Source organism: Linepithema humile, chromosome 8 (genome assembly GCF_040581485.1).
Source record: "Linepithema humile isolate Giens D197 chromosome 8, Lhum_UNIL_v1.0, whole genome shotgun sequence".
Classification (NCBI taxonomy): domain Eukaryota; kingdom Metazoa; phylum Arthropoda; class Insecta; order Hymenoptera; family Formicidae; genus Linepithema; species Linepithema humile.
Genome location: NC_090135.1, coordinates 8,824,913 through 8,840,231, shown reverse-complemented (window position 1 = coordinate 8,840,231; position 15,319 = coordinate 8,824,913). Strand labels below are relative to the sequence as shown.

The 15,319-nt window shown below is 39.7% G+C and overlaps 2 protein-coding genes across 4 annotated transcripts; one reads left to right on the top strand and one right to left on the bottom strand.

Moving 5' to 3' along the window:
* LOC105670516 (uncharacterized) lies at positions 1–1,443 on the top strand. 2 transcript variants are annotated; one of them, XM_067360725.1, is made up of 4 exons: positions 1–117; positions 247–423; positions 511–716; positions 793–1,443. In XM_067360725.1, the coding sequence occupies exons 2-4, from the start codon at positions 418–420 to the stop codon at positions 1,046–1,048; spliced, it is 468 nt and encodes a 155-aa protein (XP_067216826.1). In that variant the 5' UTR covers positions 1–117; positions 247–417; the 3' UTR covers positions 1,049–1,443. The 2 variants fall into 2 exon arrangements, with proteins under 2 accessions (XP_067216826.1, XP_012219485.1); XM_012364062.2 differs by having other exon boundaries at positions 12–171.
* Positions 1,444–1,986: 543 nt separating this feature from the next.
* Positions 1,987–15,068, bottom strand: LOC105670503 (blood vessel epicardial substance-like). Of its 2 annotated transcripts, none has more exons than XM_067360722.1 (7): positions 14,568–15,068; positions 13,108–13,415; positions 6,295–6,642; positions 5,656–6,053; positions 4,709–5,133; positions 4,040–4,308; positions 1,987–3,484 (listed from the first exon to the last, which is right to left on the bottom strand). In XM_067360722.1, the coding sequence occupies exons 3-7, from the start codon at positions 6,628–6,630 to the stop codon at positions 3,461–3,463; spliced, it is 1,452 nt and encodes a 483-aa protein (XP_067216823.1). In that variant the 5' UTR covers positions 6,631–6,642; positions 13,108–13,415; positions 14,568–15,068; the 3' UTR covers positions 1,987–3,460. The 2 variants fall into 2 exon arrangements, with proteins under 2 accessions (XP_067216823.1, XP_067216824.1); XM_067360723.1 differs by having other exon boundaries at positions 14,588–15,068.
* Between the last annotated feature and the right edge of the window lie 251 nt (positions 15,069–15,319).

Sequence of the window (15,319 nt, the reverse complement as noted above, 5' to 3'; positions counted from 1 at the left end):
TATCTCTTCATCAAATCCTTTAGTAACGAATGAAGATTGACGTGTCCTGAATTCCAATCCTGCACCGCGAGTGATCTTAGAATCCAAGAATCTAGTGATATCTAATAAGTTTAGATTGTGAGTTTTTTTTAAATGTGTGATATCGGAATTATTAAATGCAAAATTATCGAGGTAAATAAAACAAAAATTATAATAATTGTTTTACGAAAAGTGCTAAAGTGACAATTATTTTCTGCTATTTTGCAGATAAAAGAATAGCTGGAGAAAAGGTAGAAAACCTTTAAGCTGTCATTCCGACCCGATGCAAGTCAATTACATGTTTATTTAATTAAATCAATAATTTAATTAACGCGAGTTGTATGAATGCATTGGAGGCACATTTGTCTTAATTAAGGAAAATATATTATATATGAGAAAATGAAGGTAAGTTAATTAATTAATATTAATTAACAATATGAACGATTTTCATTATGAAAACTAATTAAATCGTAATGCGCTGATAATTTTCAGCTGTATGTGATTATCGGACTTTTTGGCGTAATGTTGGAATTAGTGGAATTTATTGAAACCTACAAAATTATTAAGCCGTACAAATATTACCATCCTCAACCCTGGCGACCACCAAGATGGCATCCGTTTTCGAAACCCCGGAAGCGCTATCATCCCAAAAGAATGCCATCGCATAAATCTCACTATGACCATCCGCACTATCACAGGTAATATTATCATGTTTATATTTAAAAATCTTGTTTTTATTTTCATTACTAATATTAGCTTTAATTATTTTTATAGATATGTACCGTATTACGAAGATTCGGCCGAGACGTCTCATGATGACAAGCCGTATATCATAGTCATACAACTTCCATCGAAAAAAGAGAAAAGCAAATCTCGTTCACGTAAGCGTGAGCATGTCATAAACATTCCGCGAGATATTGATTATATTAACGACGATGATGATGAATTAAAAGTAGATCAGCTCGATGACAAGACAGTACGAATAAAAGTGAACGATACGGATAAAACCGATGAACAGGAATATACGTAGACAGAGTAATGCAAATAAAAGTAAACGACGAAAGAGAGAGAGAGAGAAAAATTATAGGTTCTTACTTTGTAATATGTTATATATGTTAGCAGTTTGCATTTGAATGACGAGCTTACAACATTATTCAATCTGTAAAAATATTTCTGACAAGTATATTATTTATTAGGATTAAACCTTTTATTTAATATTTTTACGATAACGATTATATGATTTTTATTCGATCACTAACATGTGTAACAATAAGGAAAAAAAGCGGAAGAAAATTAGAATTAGGATGGAATGGCTTGATAGTTCACTTAATATCGCTTTTTCATGTAGTTTTTATTTCTAACATAATAGTCAACGAACATATTGTAATTGTAAATAATAATAATATACACATGTCGTGATGTTGATGTGTCGCTGTTGCAGTTTGTCTTGCGCTTTATTTCGTTTAATCTTTTGACGCGACAAAGATCACTCAAACAGATCCATTCGTACTTTAGGCTCGTGTCTACGTCGGAAAATAGATCAATTTTGCAAACGAGTCCGCGGGATCCAAAGTAATCCTAAGAACAATCCAATAAAATCCCGATATAAAATCGCGATAAAATAAATGAAATTTACACAATTGGAAATGTCGAGAGCTAACAAAGTTATCGTAGCAATTCAAACATTTACAAAATTTCAATTGTTATAAATATATAAAGTCGCTATATATATTCTCACTTGCTACATATATGTCCAGTTTTCACAAAAGCAACTACGTAATAGTGGAACATTACAACAGTCTCGTTCAATTTGTATCAAGTTGAAAGTAATTACCATTTAAACAACGACGATCCTTTCCGACGTGCGCCTCTCAGAAACTTCATATATCTCGTCGTAACATTACAATACTCTACTGCCACTTTTGCATTTAACATTTACACTCGCCTCTACACAGCCGTTTTAATGAATTTTATCTTTTTTTACGTGTTTTTTTTTTTTTTTTTTTTTTTTTTTGTTTAATCGTTTGTGCGTCTTTGTTGACCACTCTACGGTCTCGCTCTCACACGCGGCGATTATATAAACATAGAAACATACAAACACACATGTTTTTTTTTCTTTTTCTACTTGTCTATTACGCACAACGCATGTTAGTTTTTTCTTTTCGTTTTTTACGTGAATAAGTAAACTTTGCTTTATAATTTGTGTTTCGCGATTCAACTACTTTTCTCGAAGCACTTTATTGCAGGTTTTTTTTTTTTTAACGAAGCACTTATTGTTTTATATCTGGATTATTCGATTTGCCTTTCGATTTATTTTTTTTTTTTCCCTCGTTTATTTGTTTAACGCGCTTTACATTTGATTAAGAGAGTGCAAATGCAATTATCCGCTTGCTGATTTCGCATAGAAACTGCTGTGTGTGTGTCTTCTTGACTTATCACATTTATAGTAAATGCGCATTTTATGCACTATAATTTTATGCAATGATTCCGACCACAAATTGCGCTGTTCAAGTGTCCTTCGCTCTGATGATACTATCATTATATGTAGAATATTTCAATTTCCATATGTATATAACAACACGAAGATCTAACACAATCTACGTAGCAAAAGTCTAACGGTTTATAAAGCGGTAATCAGTTTCACGGAATTACCTTCTGAAAGGAGAATAAAGCTCTATGGAATTTCGAATCTTCGAATATACAAAATTAGCGAAACTGAAAGCCGTTTTACTCGCGAAGGGCACCAAACTCACGCAAGCGCAGGATATGCGTGTGTGATTAACGCGATAACTAATTATGCAAGTGTCTCTCTGTATGTGTATATATAATCAGCATTTCTCTGAAAGACTTAATAATAATATCCGTTGTAATCACAGTCGATGTAAAAGTGTACACAGAGGCGATGCTCATTAATACAATATACCTATAATTTAGTCTTTCGTTTACGATTTTCTTTATCGCTTATTCTACTCTTCACGTTAACTCGCGGACGAACATGCTCGTCTCCTTCGAAACACTCGAACCTCTCGGTCCATTCTGAGAGGATGTGCCCCCGGATGCGGTCAAAAGACATCGAAATTTCTTTCCTCACGGCCGCCATCGCGGTTTCGTTTTCACATATGCATGTGTGTCTGTGTATAAGGTGTGGCACTTGCAGGATATGAAAATCAATTGCACACAACGTCAAAACTTCACCCAACAACTTCGTCTTTGCCCGTCGAAACGCATCTGTAATTTTTGCGGTACGGAAACCGTCGCATTTTCTCCCTCCCCTGGCGAGGAAGTAGGCCATTCGTTTGATATCACGTCGATTGGAAGTTTAAAGGGTGAGTTTTGCGACGTGTCCCAGGATGACGACGAGACCACGACGGGGCTAGGCGGAGCGCTGCGATGACAGTGCGAGCAGAGGTACGCTAGCAGGCCCTTCCCCGTCGGGCGAGCGTCATACCGGTGTCTCGAAAGTCACCTGCAACCAATTATTTTCGACAAATTTAAATCAAAAATTCAAACTGTAAAACTCTTTAAAACTAAACAGAATTTTCAAGAGAGCCGATAATTTTTTTGTGAAGAAAGAAAAGCACTTATAAAATTTTTCGCAATGTAATTATTAATTTAATAATTCTTATTTACAAAGAAACTTCTTAAGAATAATACAAGTTAGCGTATTGAGTACTTTTTTGTATTATTTTTTTATTTAAATAAGAAACATATGGAAATTGTGCACAACTTATTAAAATATTCGATATCAAGCTTAAAAGAATTTAGCAAAGTAGCGTCAAATTATTTCAAAATTTTCACCACAAAAAGATAAAAGGTTGAACTGAAATATCGCTTTATGTGCTATATATATAATCTCGTAGTTTATTTTTATTTATCCATTCGTTTCAAAAATTCAGTTGTTTTTTCAATTCAAAAATAGTTACTACGCTTTTCGCGCAACGGGATGAGAGCACTCAAGCTTTCATCGTGTCTCCATATAACGAAGTCAACGTAACGAAATCAACGGATGAAATCAACCCACCTCTCTAGCCCCTTTTCTCGATCGCTTCCTCTCGAGCTTCGGTGTCTGAGGTAGCAGGGTGTAATCGCCGCTAGCACCCCCGCTTCGTTGCCGCGCCACGGGAGACTGGTGGGACAACGTGGACGCTCGCGGGGGCGGTGAGAACTGAACACCCTGCGGCAGTAACGAGTAGCCGAGGTTTTGGCTCTGAATAAACGGCGAGGACGATGGAAAATGATTCGCCACCACCGGCGACCAGTATTGATGCGAGTAACGAGCCGGGGAGTTCCCTGGAGACGGAGAAATCGCGAACATTTTGGTACGGTTAGCCTTTAAAGGTCTAACATCTAACACGCCACATGCGGTCGTGTCGCTCGAACGACCGATTATGTAAGTCGAATTATTCGAGGTCTTGACAGTATGCCAAGCCACACGCGGGGACAATGTGAAATGTTACAATAAATATAACAGTCTGGTGAGATATTTTTCTAATAACGACGAGCTTAAATCTGCTAAACTAAAACGTACTTTTCAAAGAATTGCAAAGTTGCGAAAACACTGAAAGAAATGTGTTGAAAAATGTGGTGGTCAAAAATAAGTTCTAGTTTTCATATATTTATTTTTTAATAACTTAATTGAAATTTTTCAGCCTAAAAATTTGTAAAATAATGAAAAGGCCGCGACACTTACTACTGTCATTACGTGGATTGCCGTACTGTTTCTGCGTCTTCCAGGTCACCGATCGAACCCTTCCAGCGGTTTCGGTGTTAACGGCGTCGACGCTGACGCTTCTCGTGACTCCCCTGTAAGGATGCGACGTGGTGTTCTCACTGGCGATCGCGACACCAGCGAGCTGCTCGTTAAGGGCGTACAACTTGGACGTAATGTCCTTACCGATGAGGGCGTGGAGAACGACTTTGAGCAGCGGCCTGTGCCGGAGCACCCTGAGCAGCTTCATTCTTGTCCAACAGATGTACGTGCTAGGCTCATCGGCTCGTATCGTCACCTGGAAGACGTCGGCGTCGCTTTCGTGTGTGGCCTCCCATTCGGGTGAGTCAACGAATTGATAAGGCTTGATATAGTGCAAGTGTGTCCCGTCGCAAGTTACCTTCAGTCTGCAATCGGGAGAGAAAGAGAGAGAGAGAGAGAGAGAGAGAGAAACTCAATATTACATTTAGCGAACAATTTTTTATATCTAAGAGAATGCTGAGTAAAATTTTATCTCTGAATTTTTTCTCCTTTAATTACAATAATGAGCTAATATGCTAATAAAGAGATTATTTGAACAGACAGAAAGAGAAAAAAGAGAAAGATACAAGGTTGTGTTAAAATATCTGGTAACTCAGGTTATTGGGTCGATAAATTTGATATATATATTTAATAATCTTATATCGCGCTCTTCAATCAATTAAATTGCAGGAAATCACAGAGAAAACGGGAGAGAGAAAATATAAAAGAAATTTTAAGGTCATATTCTTGGAAATTAACTCCGTTCCATAAAGGTTATAGAGATAAGATAAAACGGTATTAACGCCTATATATTAAACCAATTTCAATTTTAACAGAATTAGGATTCGCAGAAAAAGACGCCTTTATTCGAAAGGGATTAAGCTTTAATTAAAAGGGAAGACACTTACTTTCCACGCAAAAGAATAGACAGCCTTTTATCCGCTTGCGTGATCCCTTCCGTCGCATAAGTCTGATCGGAATCCAGCTTGAGTATCCTCGCCTCCTTCGCCAGCTCCTGGAAATGTTTCTTGCTGACCTTGTAGGGCTTGAAGAGCTTCAGGTAAAGCTCGGCTAGCTCGGGACTAAGAGCCGGAGGTAGAAACCGGCAGGCGAGTATCAGCGAGTAAATGCCGTTCACGAGACCGAGGAAGAAGGACCACACCACGATATCCAGAGAACATATAGTGAATCCAGCCCAGATGCCCGCCAACATAAAGCCCGCCGTGAGAAGCGCGCGAAGGACGAAGACGGAAGCCTTGAACGAGCGCGGCACCAGAAACGCAGCCGCGAAAAACAAATTCGCCGCCTGAAATAAATATAATTAATAAGAAATTCAAATTCTAAGACTTGCGAAAACTTACATTACTTTTATCGGAAATTATTCATTCTTTGAAACTTCAAAGATTTGTGGAACCACTGAAAAAGATAGAACACCTTGATGGCCTCATATTACACAAATCAAATTCAGAAGACGCTACATTCAGTTTCATAAATTTTAATGTCCAAGAACTCTTGAATTCGAGAACTTCGAAGTGAGTTCTTCTCACCTGAAAGAGTTTGTGCTGAGCGGTCTCCCATTCGTTGCAGTAGCCATCCGGTATCATCACCGTCGCGTTCAGTCTCTCGGTGACATTGTTCACCTCGGTGCCGTTCCAGACGTCCATCCATAATTCTGTGTAGTTGAAGTCGTCCAGCGAGTAGCCGCCCAGGTTAGGCAGACCGCTGTAATTGAGGGTGTAACTTTCGCTTGAGTAGGTCGCCGACGATGTCGATGAAGTGGTGAACGGCGTCGCTGACGAGGACGAGAGAAGGCTGCCGCCGGCCGTCGCGGATGAATCAGTCGTGTTCGCCATTTTTTGTCGAGGACGCGTGACACGTGCCATCACCTTTGACCTCTGCAATGCCAAATATTAACCGAATATTAACCCCTTCAAAGAATCAATTTTTAAACATTTGTAAATATTTAAACTGCTTCGAAGTGCGATGGAAGGCGATTGAAAAATAAAAAAATCCATCGCTCGATTTTAGGAATAAAAAATTTAATATCGCAGCACTTCTCGAGCTTGTAATAAAATTAAATATTTAAAATCTTCAGCGTTAAAAACGCGCGATCGTTAACGGTCAATTAAGGTGCCACATTTTAGAGATTGCCAGAGAGATTTCTTTCATACGAACAATTTTTCGATATCCGTCGGCGTTTCCGCCCGTGGAGCTGACCTTTCATATACGGAACGCTGTATATATTCTTGTCCTTAATTTATCGAAATTACGGTTAAGTACTGGCTGTCAGATTTACAATGGGAGCCAAAAGCGACCGGCGATTAACGTGGAATATCGATTTGGTGGCTCTTCGTGATTTGGGATGCAATATCTGAGCTTTATTATCTTCGAGGTCGCACCGAAGGGCTGCGTGACTTTACCATTTCGCTTCGCCGCCGCTGGCCTGAAGACTTCGCAGGATATTTTCTGACTGTGAACGGCGAAAATCTCGAAATAGCATGTAGTTAAGGATCGACCACGTCATCGCTCAGGAAAGTCGATCTTATCTGCTTTTCAGCTGAACTGTACACAATGCCCCAAAACTGCGCGGATAACTTGCACACCACGAAACCGAACAAAACCTCTTGGCACGTACCAGCTTCTAGACCCTCTCGCCGAAAAAAACACACATTTCTGTGTAATTTATATTCCAGAGAAACGACATATTGGATTTCATGTAAAACCTATTTTATAAAAGTCCCCATTTCTTGCTCCCACTTTGATCTATTTCACGTGATTTTTTATTACACAAGCTAAAACTTGCAATTTACATTCTAATAGGTTTTTTTTTCAGATTGCAAAGAATAAATGCATGCAATTCTTATGCAGAATTAGAAACTCGCTAGCTAATAATACACGAAACTGTTGATATTCATCTTGTGTGTGTGTATCGAATAATAGTAATTTTTATATTTCACTTTTCTCCACAAGAACCGAATCGATTACAATCAACGAGAAGAGTCAGAAGTCTGGTTCGTACGCAAGCATCAATAAAGGAAGTGAAATCATGCGGAGGAAAATTACGATTATTTTTCATCGCCAGACACGTTACCGTCGATGCGAGCTGCGCAATCAGCCAGAAATATCATTTAAAATCCTTTCCGCTGACACGGCAGTGCGCCAATAAGCGTGAATCCGCTTTCGAAATGATTCGATATCATTATTCGATTTTCGATATTTCCGTCCGAGGTGGACCGGTGCCACGCTTCCATCTAATGGAACTACGTTGGCCTATCCGGAAATTCGTTAGGACACTCTTTCCGGCCTGATTCAACTACCGTACAATAGGTGTAAGCTGGAATCCAAAATCGAGCGAACGGTGAAAGGTGAATATCTGAATAATCGGGATTTCAGCTCGTTAAACTCTGAGTATTCTTACATCCGATTGCGAAAGAATGATATATATATATCCAGAATCTATCTGCAAAAGAGGACAATATATTCAACTAAACGTCCCGATTTATAATCGAGTGCTACCTATTTTTATAACAATTCTGGCATGTCATAAAAGAATATCGCTTGCAAATATAAGTATCCTTTTCAGGGGACCCATTTTTTTCCATTATTTTTAACCGAAAGTGTTATAAATTGACGACCGTGTTTCTCTCGCCGAGTATAAAGCAGCAAATGCAGAATTCATAATTAAAGTTATGGTTACAGGTCGCGTTGCATTATAAATTTTGAAGCTAATTGTATCTAGAGCGAACCGGATATTGTTTATGTCTGATTTATCTTTAATACGGTCTAGTTTCACTAGAGAGATTTCCTGAACTTATTAACTTGATTTCGCGTTCGTGCGATCCCCGAAGAGTTAACGTCTGCTTGCTGCAAGGACAGCTCGTGCGTTCTGTTATGCAAATCCTAATTCGCGGCTTAGACCACGCCGCGATACAAGTTTGATCCTATCTTAATATCCTTTCGCTTAATCTCGTTGTGACGTGAGCTGTTCCTCGCGAAAGGAAACGTGAAGTAGCTAGGTAATCGGCTTTACGAGCGAGATTTTGAATAGAGATTTCATCATTCCCTGCCATATATATATATATTTCGATTATTTTAATGTATTTTATGTGTGCAGACAATCGTGTAATGCATATTTTATTATAAAATTGCTTTTAATTGCGACTAACTGTAAAAGCGTAAATTTATTCTCTTAGGACGCTTCGCAAATGAAATACTTTCTTTAGTTACGTTTTTATGCATTTGCATAAAAAAATATACAAAAATAGATGAACCACTTCCAAACCGATCGTCAATAAAATGATTTGAACTCATTTATTCTTCGCAGAATATTCTAAAATTTCCACGTAACGTTACCTGCGTTACTCCACTTTTGCCCGTATTGATCGATTGATCCATCTGATGACGTTACAGCGATAATCCGCACGAAACGAAGGACTTGGCCGAAGATGCCTCTTGTAGAGGGTCGAAAAGTTTCAAGGTCATCGTGCCGCTGTATCGACTTAGCTCGTATGCTAATTAAACACGAAAGCAAAAGAGGCTTTCGTGACTGGCCGTGCTCACTATCGCCCCAGAAGACGTATTCGCGGGTTCTGCATGGGCTCGGCTGGGTCAGGGTAAATCACGTGACATCGTAACAGGGTGTGGTAATTTACGCGAGGTTCTAAAAACCGCCTTGCAACATGTGCAGTCTGCATTTACGGCACGTTGGATTTTTATCCGTGCGATCAATCCCGCTCTAAATCCCAACCTAAATACCTCGAGTGAAATCGCAAGTTGAATTCTAAAGAGAATTTTTCAAGAGAAAATTTCGCCGAGGATCGATAGCAGATGGAAACGCATAGTAGTGTTAAAGTAACGCGATTGAAATACATATATTTTATATAATATTAGTTTGCTTATCTCGATCACTTTAATATTAATTTTTCTTAATGCATTTTGCTTTAAGTTTAATTTAGTGTTAGACAGTTACTTAACAATTTTTGATACTAGAAAGGGTAACTCGGAAGTTGTTAAAAAATTAATAGTTAAATAAAAAGGGCAATATTATTTCAAAAGTTGTAAAAATAATATTGAAAATCGCGTTGTGTAATGTATACATTAAATGTTATATATTTTTTCTCTCATCACGCGTGCTTCCATTCAAACCATGTTAATTGAGTGCTATCAATTCAATCCAATTAGCATCGATAATATCGAGAGTGAGAAAAAAACAAAAAACCGATATGCTCTCTTTTATTGCTCATGCCGTGAGCTCGTATGTAAATTGAGTCTCTTGAAAATATGAAAATAATCTTGTCGACGGGTAAGATATGGTCTCGCGTGACACCTTTCCTTGCAATTTTACTTCCGTTCGCCACTTTGTTGCGTCCTCGAAGATGTTGCGGCTTGTGAGAGAGGAAACGTCAGTTTTGCTATTACTTATTGCAGAATATTTTTAGAAAACGGAAGAAAAACTCAAGGAAAAGAAATTTAATAGATATTTAAGTTGCACGTAAAGCTATAATTCATTCACTAACATAAAAAAAACAGAAGATATAAAAAAATCTTAATACAATTAATCGGAAATAATTTTATTGCTGGATATTTAGATATGCTTAATTTGAATAAAAGTTCAAGAATTTGAATAAAAGTTCAGAAATGACAAATTCAGCAATAAAAATGCAGATGAGAAGGATGATTAAAATGCAACAGCGACGGCTACATGTAACCGCTCCGGCATCACTGAAGCGAACACGTTCTGTCGCTCCCGATTCGTTTTACAATGGACAGTGGCCGGTTTGTCGGACAGCTTTTAAATTAGATTAGAATCGGCGGAGAGTCCGAAATCCAGCCCTTCACCTTTCGATCCCCAGAATTTCATCCGAAATAGTGACCGCCAAGCCGCAGGAAATACAGAAACCTTCCACCGGTTTAATCGGTCAATCCAATTTATGCCGACGGAATTACTCGACTTATTTCTCATGCTTTCTATGGAAATAGCTTGCCCTTTCTGATTATCTGACCGGGATTTTCTTATTGTATGCCGGACTTTTACAGTGGAAATATCGCCGCGATTATTTAATCTGTGGATCTGTTTGGATTTATCAGTATTGTTCGAAAGCGTAACTTGGCAGATAAATAGCTTTTAATTTTAAGCTTGAAAAGGTCGCACGAAATAGTATTAAACAAGATTTATTATTCACGGAGCTCACTAATCAAAACTTGTTTATTTACAATTTTCACTCTTTTAACTGTAGAAATTAAATAGTTATTTCTCTAACAAAGTGAATTTATTTAAAACTCATAATTGAATAAAAAAAAAACACGTTTAAGAATGAAAAAGCGATAATTTAGAAGGCAGCGATGTCGGCAAATGTTAGCAAATGTCAAGTCTTGTAAAAATGTCACTTGCGGAATCGTCAAGGTTTGGACTTGCGCCTGGACTTACGCCGAGAACACTTGTTGCCCGAAGCTTATCGTGCGCGAGTCCATCGCACGTAAATAGTTTCGCGACTTCTCGACCTCTGTCTGAAAGTCGTGTGCGATTGCTTCATAAGGTAAATCAGAATCGCGTGTGGCGGCGGGGTGTCCTTTTCGTATGTCATTATTAATTTTCAAACATACTTCCTTCCCTCAGGTGCAAAGTCACCGGCATTTGTTCATTTTCGCACAATCATCGTGCGCGATCGAATTGAATAATCTTGATGGACACGCACAACAGCGTATTGTAATAGCATTATTAATGTCAAGAAAATCGTGTGTTCTGCCACACATGTTCTATACTACTGAAATAAGTAGCGAAGGACTTGCATTATTCAGACAAATGATAAAAGTCGGCTGGCGCAGTCGAGCGTAAAATTCCGCCTGACCCGCGGAACGGAATACTACTTATCATATAAAACGGATCTTCATCCCCAAATCCCCGCGGGGGGAGGGGGGGGAGAGATGAATTTAAAGGCGAGGAAAAGGGAAAAAAACAAATTTTAGAGAAACGCGATGCCAGAACGATCTTAAATCGCAATCGACTTAATACGTCAACAAACAGAAGAGAATAACAAAAGCGGCAGATTACCGTGTATAAAACGCTTCGATGGGACAGTCCGTTCTTGTAAACAGCCAGCAGCTAAAAGCAGCTGTTTACAGAGCGACGCGTGGGGTTAGCGCGAGCGCCGTGCGAAGGGTGAGGGCTATCGACCCTTTCAACGACGACGGAGGAACCACGCGGTCTGGTACGTACGAGCCTCCTGTCTTAAAGGCCGCTGCACACTGTGACACACGTGGCGCCGAATCGTCGAATCGGCTGTAATCGACTTTTGTCGATACGTGATACGAATCTAAGTTCTACGTCGCGACCAGAAGACTATACCTTTTTTTTTTGTCGGAATAAAAGATAGAAGATAGATAGATAGAAGATAGATTCACACAGCTTACTATATAGTTATATAAGTTTTAGCACGACTGTTGCATCATATCGTGAGGCTCTAAGCCACGTTGCGCACACGTACATTTGCAATCGCCCGCTTTCCGCGAAATGTTGAAACACAAAAACCTCACATTATTATATTGATTCAAAATGAAACCGGATTGCGTAAAACAATTTGCACTGCAAACTGCAGCTACAATTATTTGTTAAAAAGACAGTTTTATTCGATAAATTTATGTGTACTGTAATAAATTAAGTTATGCATATTTCCATAATTAAACTTTCAATTTGTACGTTTCAGAATTAAAAACTCTTTCTTTCTCTTTCTCTCTCTCTCTCTCTCTCTCTCTCTCTTTCTCTCTTCGTTCTTTTTTTGAAAAGTAAAGCTTGATTGCATTTCACGAACTGCTATAATCAATTTTTATTAGATCACATTTTTATATATGTACCTTTTTATTGTAATAAATTAAATTATCTACTTGATATACTCATAGATTAGCTTTCGATTCAAAATTGAAAGCACCTCCTTTCGTTACGCGATTACTCGCGTTTTGCTTTTGCTTTTACACCCGCAAGGTAAAATCCGACTTTGCTCTTATACATAGAATTGTTGCCAATAGTAAAGTTAGCGGCTGGTGACTTTGTAAGTTTCGTCGTCTCTCTTTGCACGAACGTAATGCAACAGGTAAATGCTCTAACATCGCATGTCACAATTAATTTTTTTTTACGTCGCCTGTTAATCGAGACAACGTGAACACGGCCGATTAGCGAGATTATAACATAAGATAGGTATCTTAATGGTTGAAAGAAATTTAAGCCCTTTTAATACATCCTTTTACTTTCGCAAAAAGGCGTACGATTTCGCAGCTTAGGATGTTTCAAGCCTATTGCACAACTTTTCGACTACAACGGAGCGATTGCACTGGGATTCTGACTTTGCATACTGTTGTCTTCTTACCTTATGGTGGATAAGCGATATGTCTTTTGGAGTGCAAGATGATGCACCTCAGTCTACTGTGGGTATGCATCGACAGCAACGAGCACGAAGGCGCTGGGCTTTCTCTGTCCTCGTCGGAGTCCGCGACGCAAATGACCATCATTCCGCGCGACACCATCGCTTACTTTTTTTTTAATCTTGCGAGTTTGCCACGCAAAAAGAAACGTAGATCACTACTGATAGAGTCACAATGATTATCGCGAGTCTTCCGTAATTTGTTTTAACGAAACGTTGCTAGGTTTCTTCGCGGTCTTGTGTGTCGCTGATGTCTGAAACACCATAGAAATTTGCGAATTAGCAAAAATCTCTTCTTTCAACCGTTGAAGAAATAAGCGCGATGTATCTTAACTCGATAGTAAAACTTAACGCAAAGTTTAAACAAGTTAATTCCAATTAGTCGAGTTTAGATGATTAACTTGTGCAAAGTGATTATAGACGCCATACTTTCCGGATAATTTAAATTAGAATTAAGTTAGCGAATGCAAATACAAATGTTTTTCTCTCATTAATTTTTAATTTTTATCGTCCAATTTATTTGAATTAAAGTTTCTCAAACAAAATTAATTAACGCATTAAACAGGTTAAAAGCTTAAATTAGAAACAGTTGAACTGATAATTAATCTTCTATTTATTAAAGACAATTTTTTAAATAATTGTCATTACGCTTATCGTAAGACAACTTATACAGACAAATAGATTCTTCGCTTTCTCCCATCATTTTAATAATAATCACTGATTCATTCGTAACCCAATTAAACTTCGCTAACATGGCACCAGCTCAAACAACCATTACCACCATTCTTTGCTACTCGCGCGGAACTCTTTAAACATAGATTACTGTCTTCGACACTCCGTAAATTAGTAAAGCAGGTGTGTTCTTGCGTCGAACTACAAATTAAGTAGAATCAATCTTCAGCAACATGTCAGCATAAATAACTAAAATAATCGTATAGAAGAAGAATGTGCTCTGTGACAAGCGAGCAGGTGTCGTACATCTTAAATGCATTATTTGGATCAATAAAAATTATGCATCATTCTTATCCCTCATCTTGTTTCCAGAGAACTCATCTAAAGTTGAAAAAAAAAATATTCTTGCCGCCGCCGAACGGACAGGCAGTCTCTCGCTGCAGTCTCCCGCGAGTCAACAACCGTGCAGCCGAGATGCACGATTTAAATAGCGTGATTTTCATCACGTTATTAAATCAATAACAATTAAACATCGCTTGCATCAATTCTCTCTCACACCTGCGATCTTGCGAGCGTTCAGCGCGACCACAGCGATACACGCCACCAGCAGCGAGATCATCGTCAACACTTTATCTTCTGGTGGCTCCGCTGGAAGCTGCTCGAACACACGCAACATCCTGACGCTCTCTCTCTTTCTTTCTCTCTCACACTCTCTCTCTCTCTCTTTCTCTCACCAGTATCGCTTTCAACGCACCCGGATGCTCCGTTCGCTCGTCAGCAGGCACACGACGGCAGCATCATTAGTCCAGGAAACGGGTCGCATTCTTCGCTGGAGCACTGTTTACACGGCAGGACGGGCGCCATGGTCACTGCCGCCAGGAGCAAGGAAGAACGGTCCTCAGCGACGGCGTCTCCCGCGTCCTGCCGGCGGTAGCGGTGATATCCTCCTGCTCCGCGCGCGGAGTCCTCCTCGCGGGACACAGCGTCATCGGGGAAGGGACGGGACACACGGGACGACGGCGACCGCTCGTACGCTCATCTCCGCGCGGAATCTCCACTTGCCGATGTGTGCGCGCATACGGAGTACACCAGCCTTGCTCTCTCGCTGGTCGGAGCCGTGGAGCTTTTCTCACCCTTCCTCTCTCACCACCCCTCCCTCATCTCCCACCTGCCCACCTTCAGCCCCCCGTCGCGCTCGCTCGATCGCTCAAGCGCACGTTTCACTCGCTCTTGGCCACCCTTGCTCGGAGAGCGCGAAACTGTGCACTCCGGGGGTTGCGCTCCGCGCGCGATGACGCGCCTCTGGGGGCTCTCGCGACACTAAACCACCCTTGGAACTAGCGCCACGCCCTCCGCGTAGGTGGCACCACCGCTCGCTAACCCTCTTTCCGAGGGCGAAGCTCCTGCTGCTGGCGAAAGTCCTTCGAGTTGCTTTCTTCTGCTAACGATAGCACTCCTTCTCTCTCTTCCTTTCGTATAGAAATCT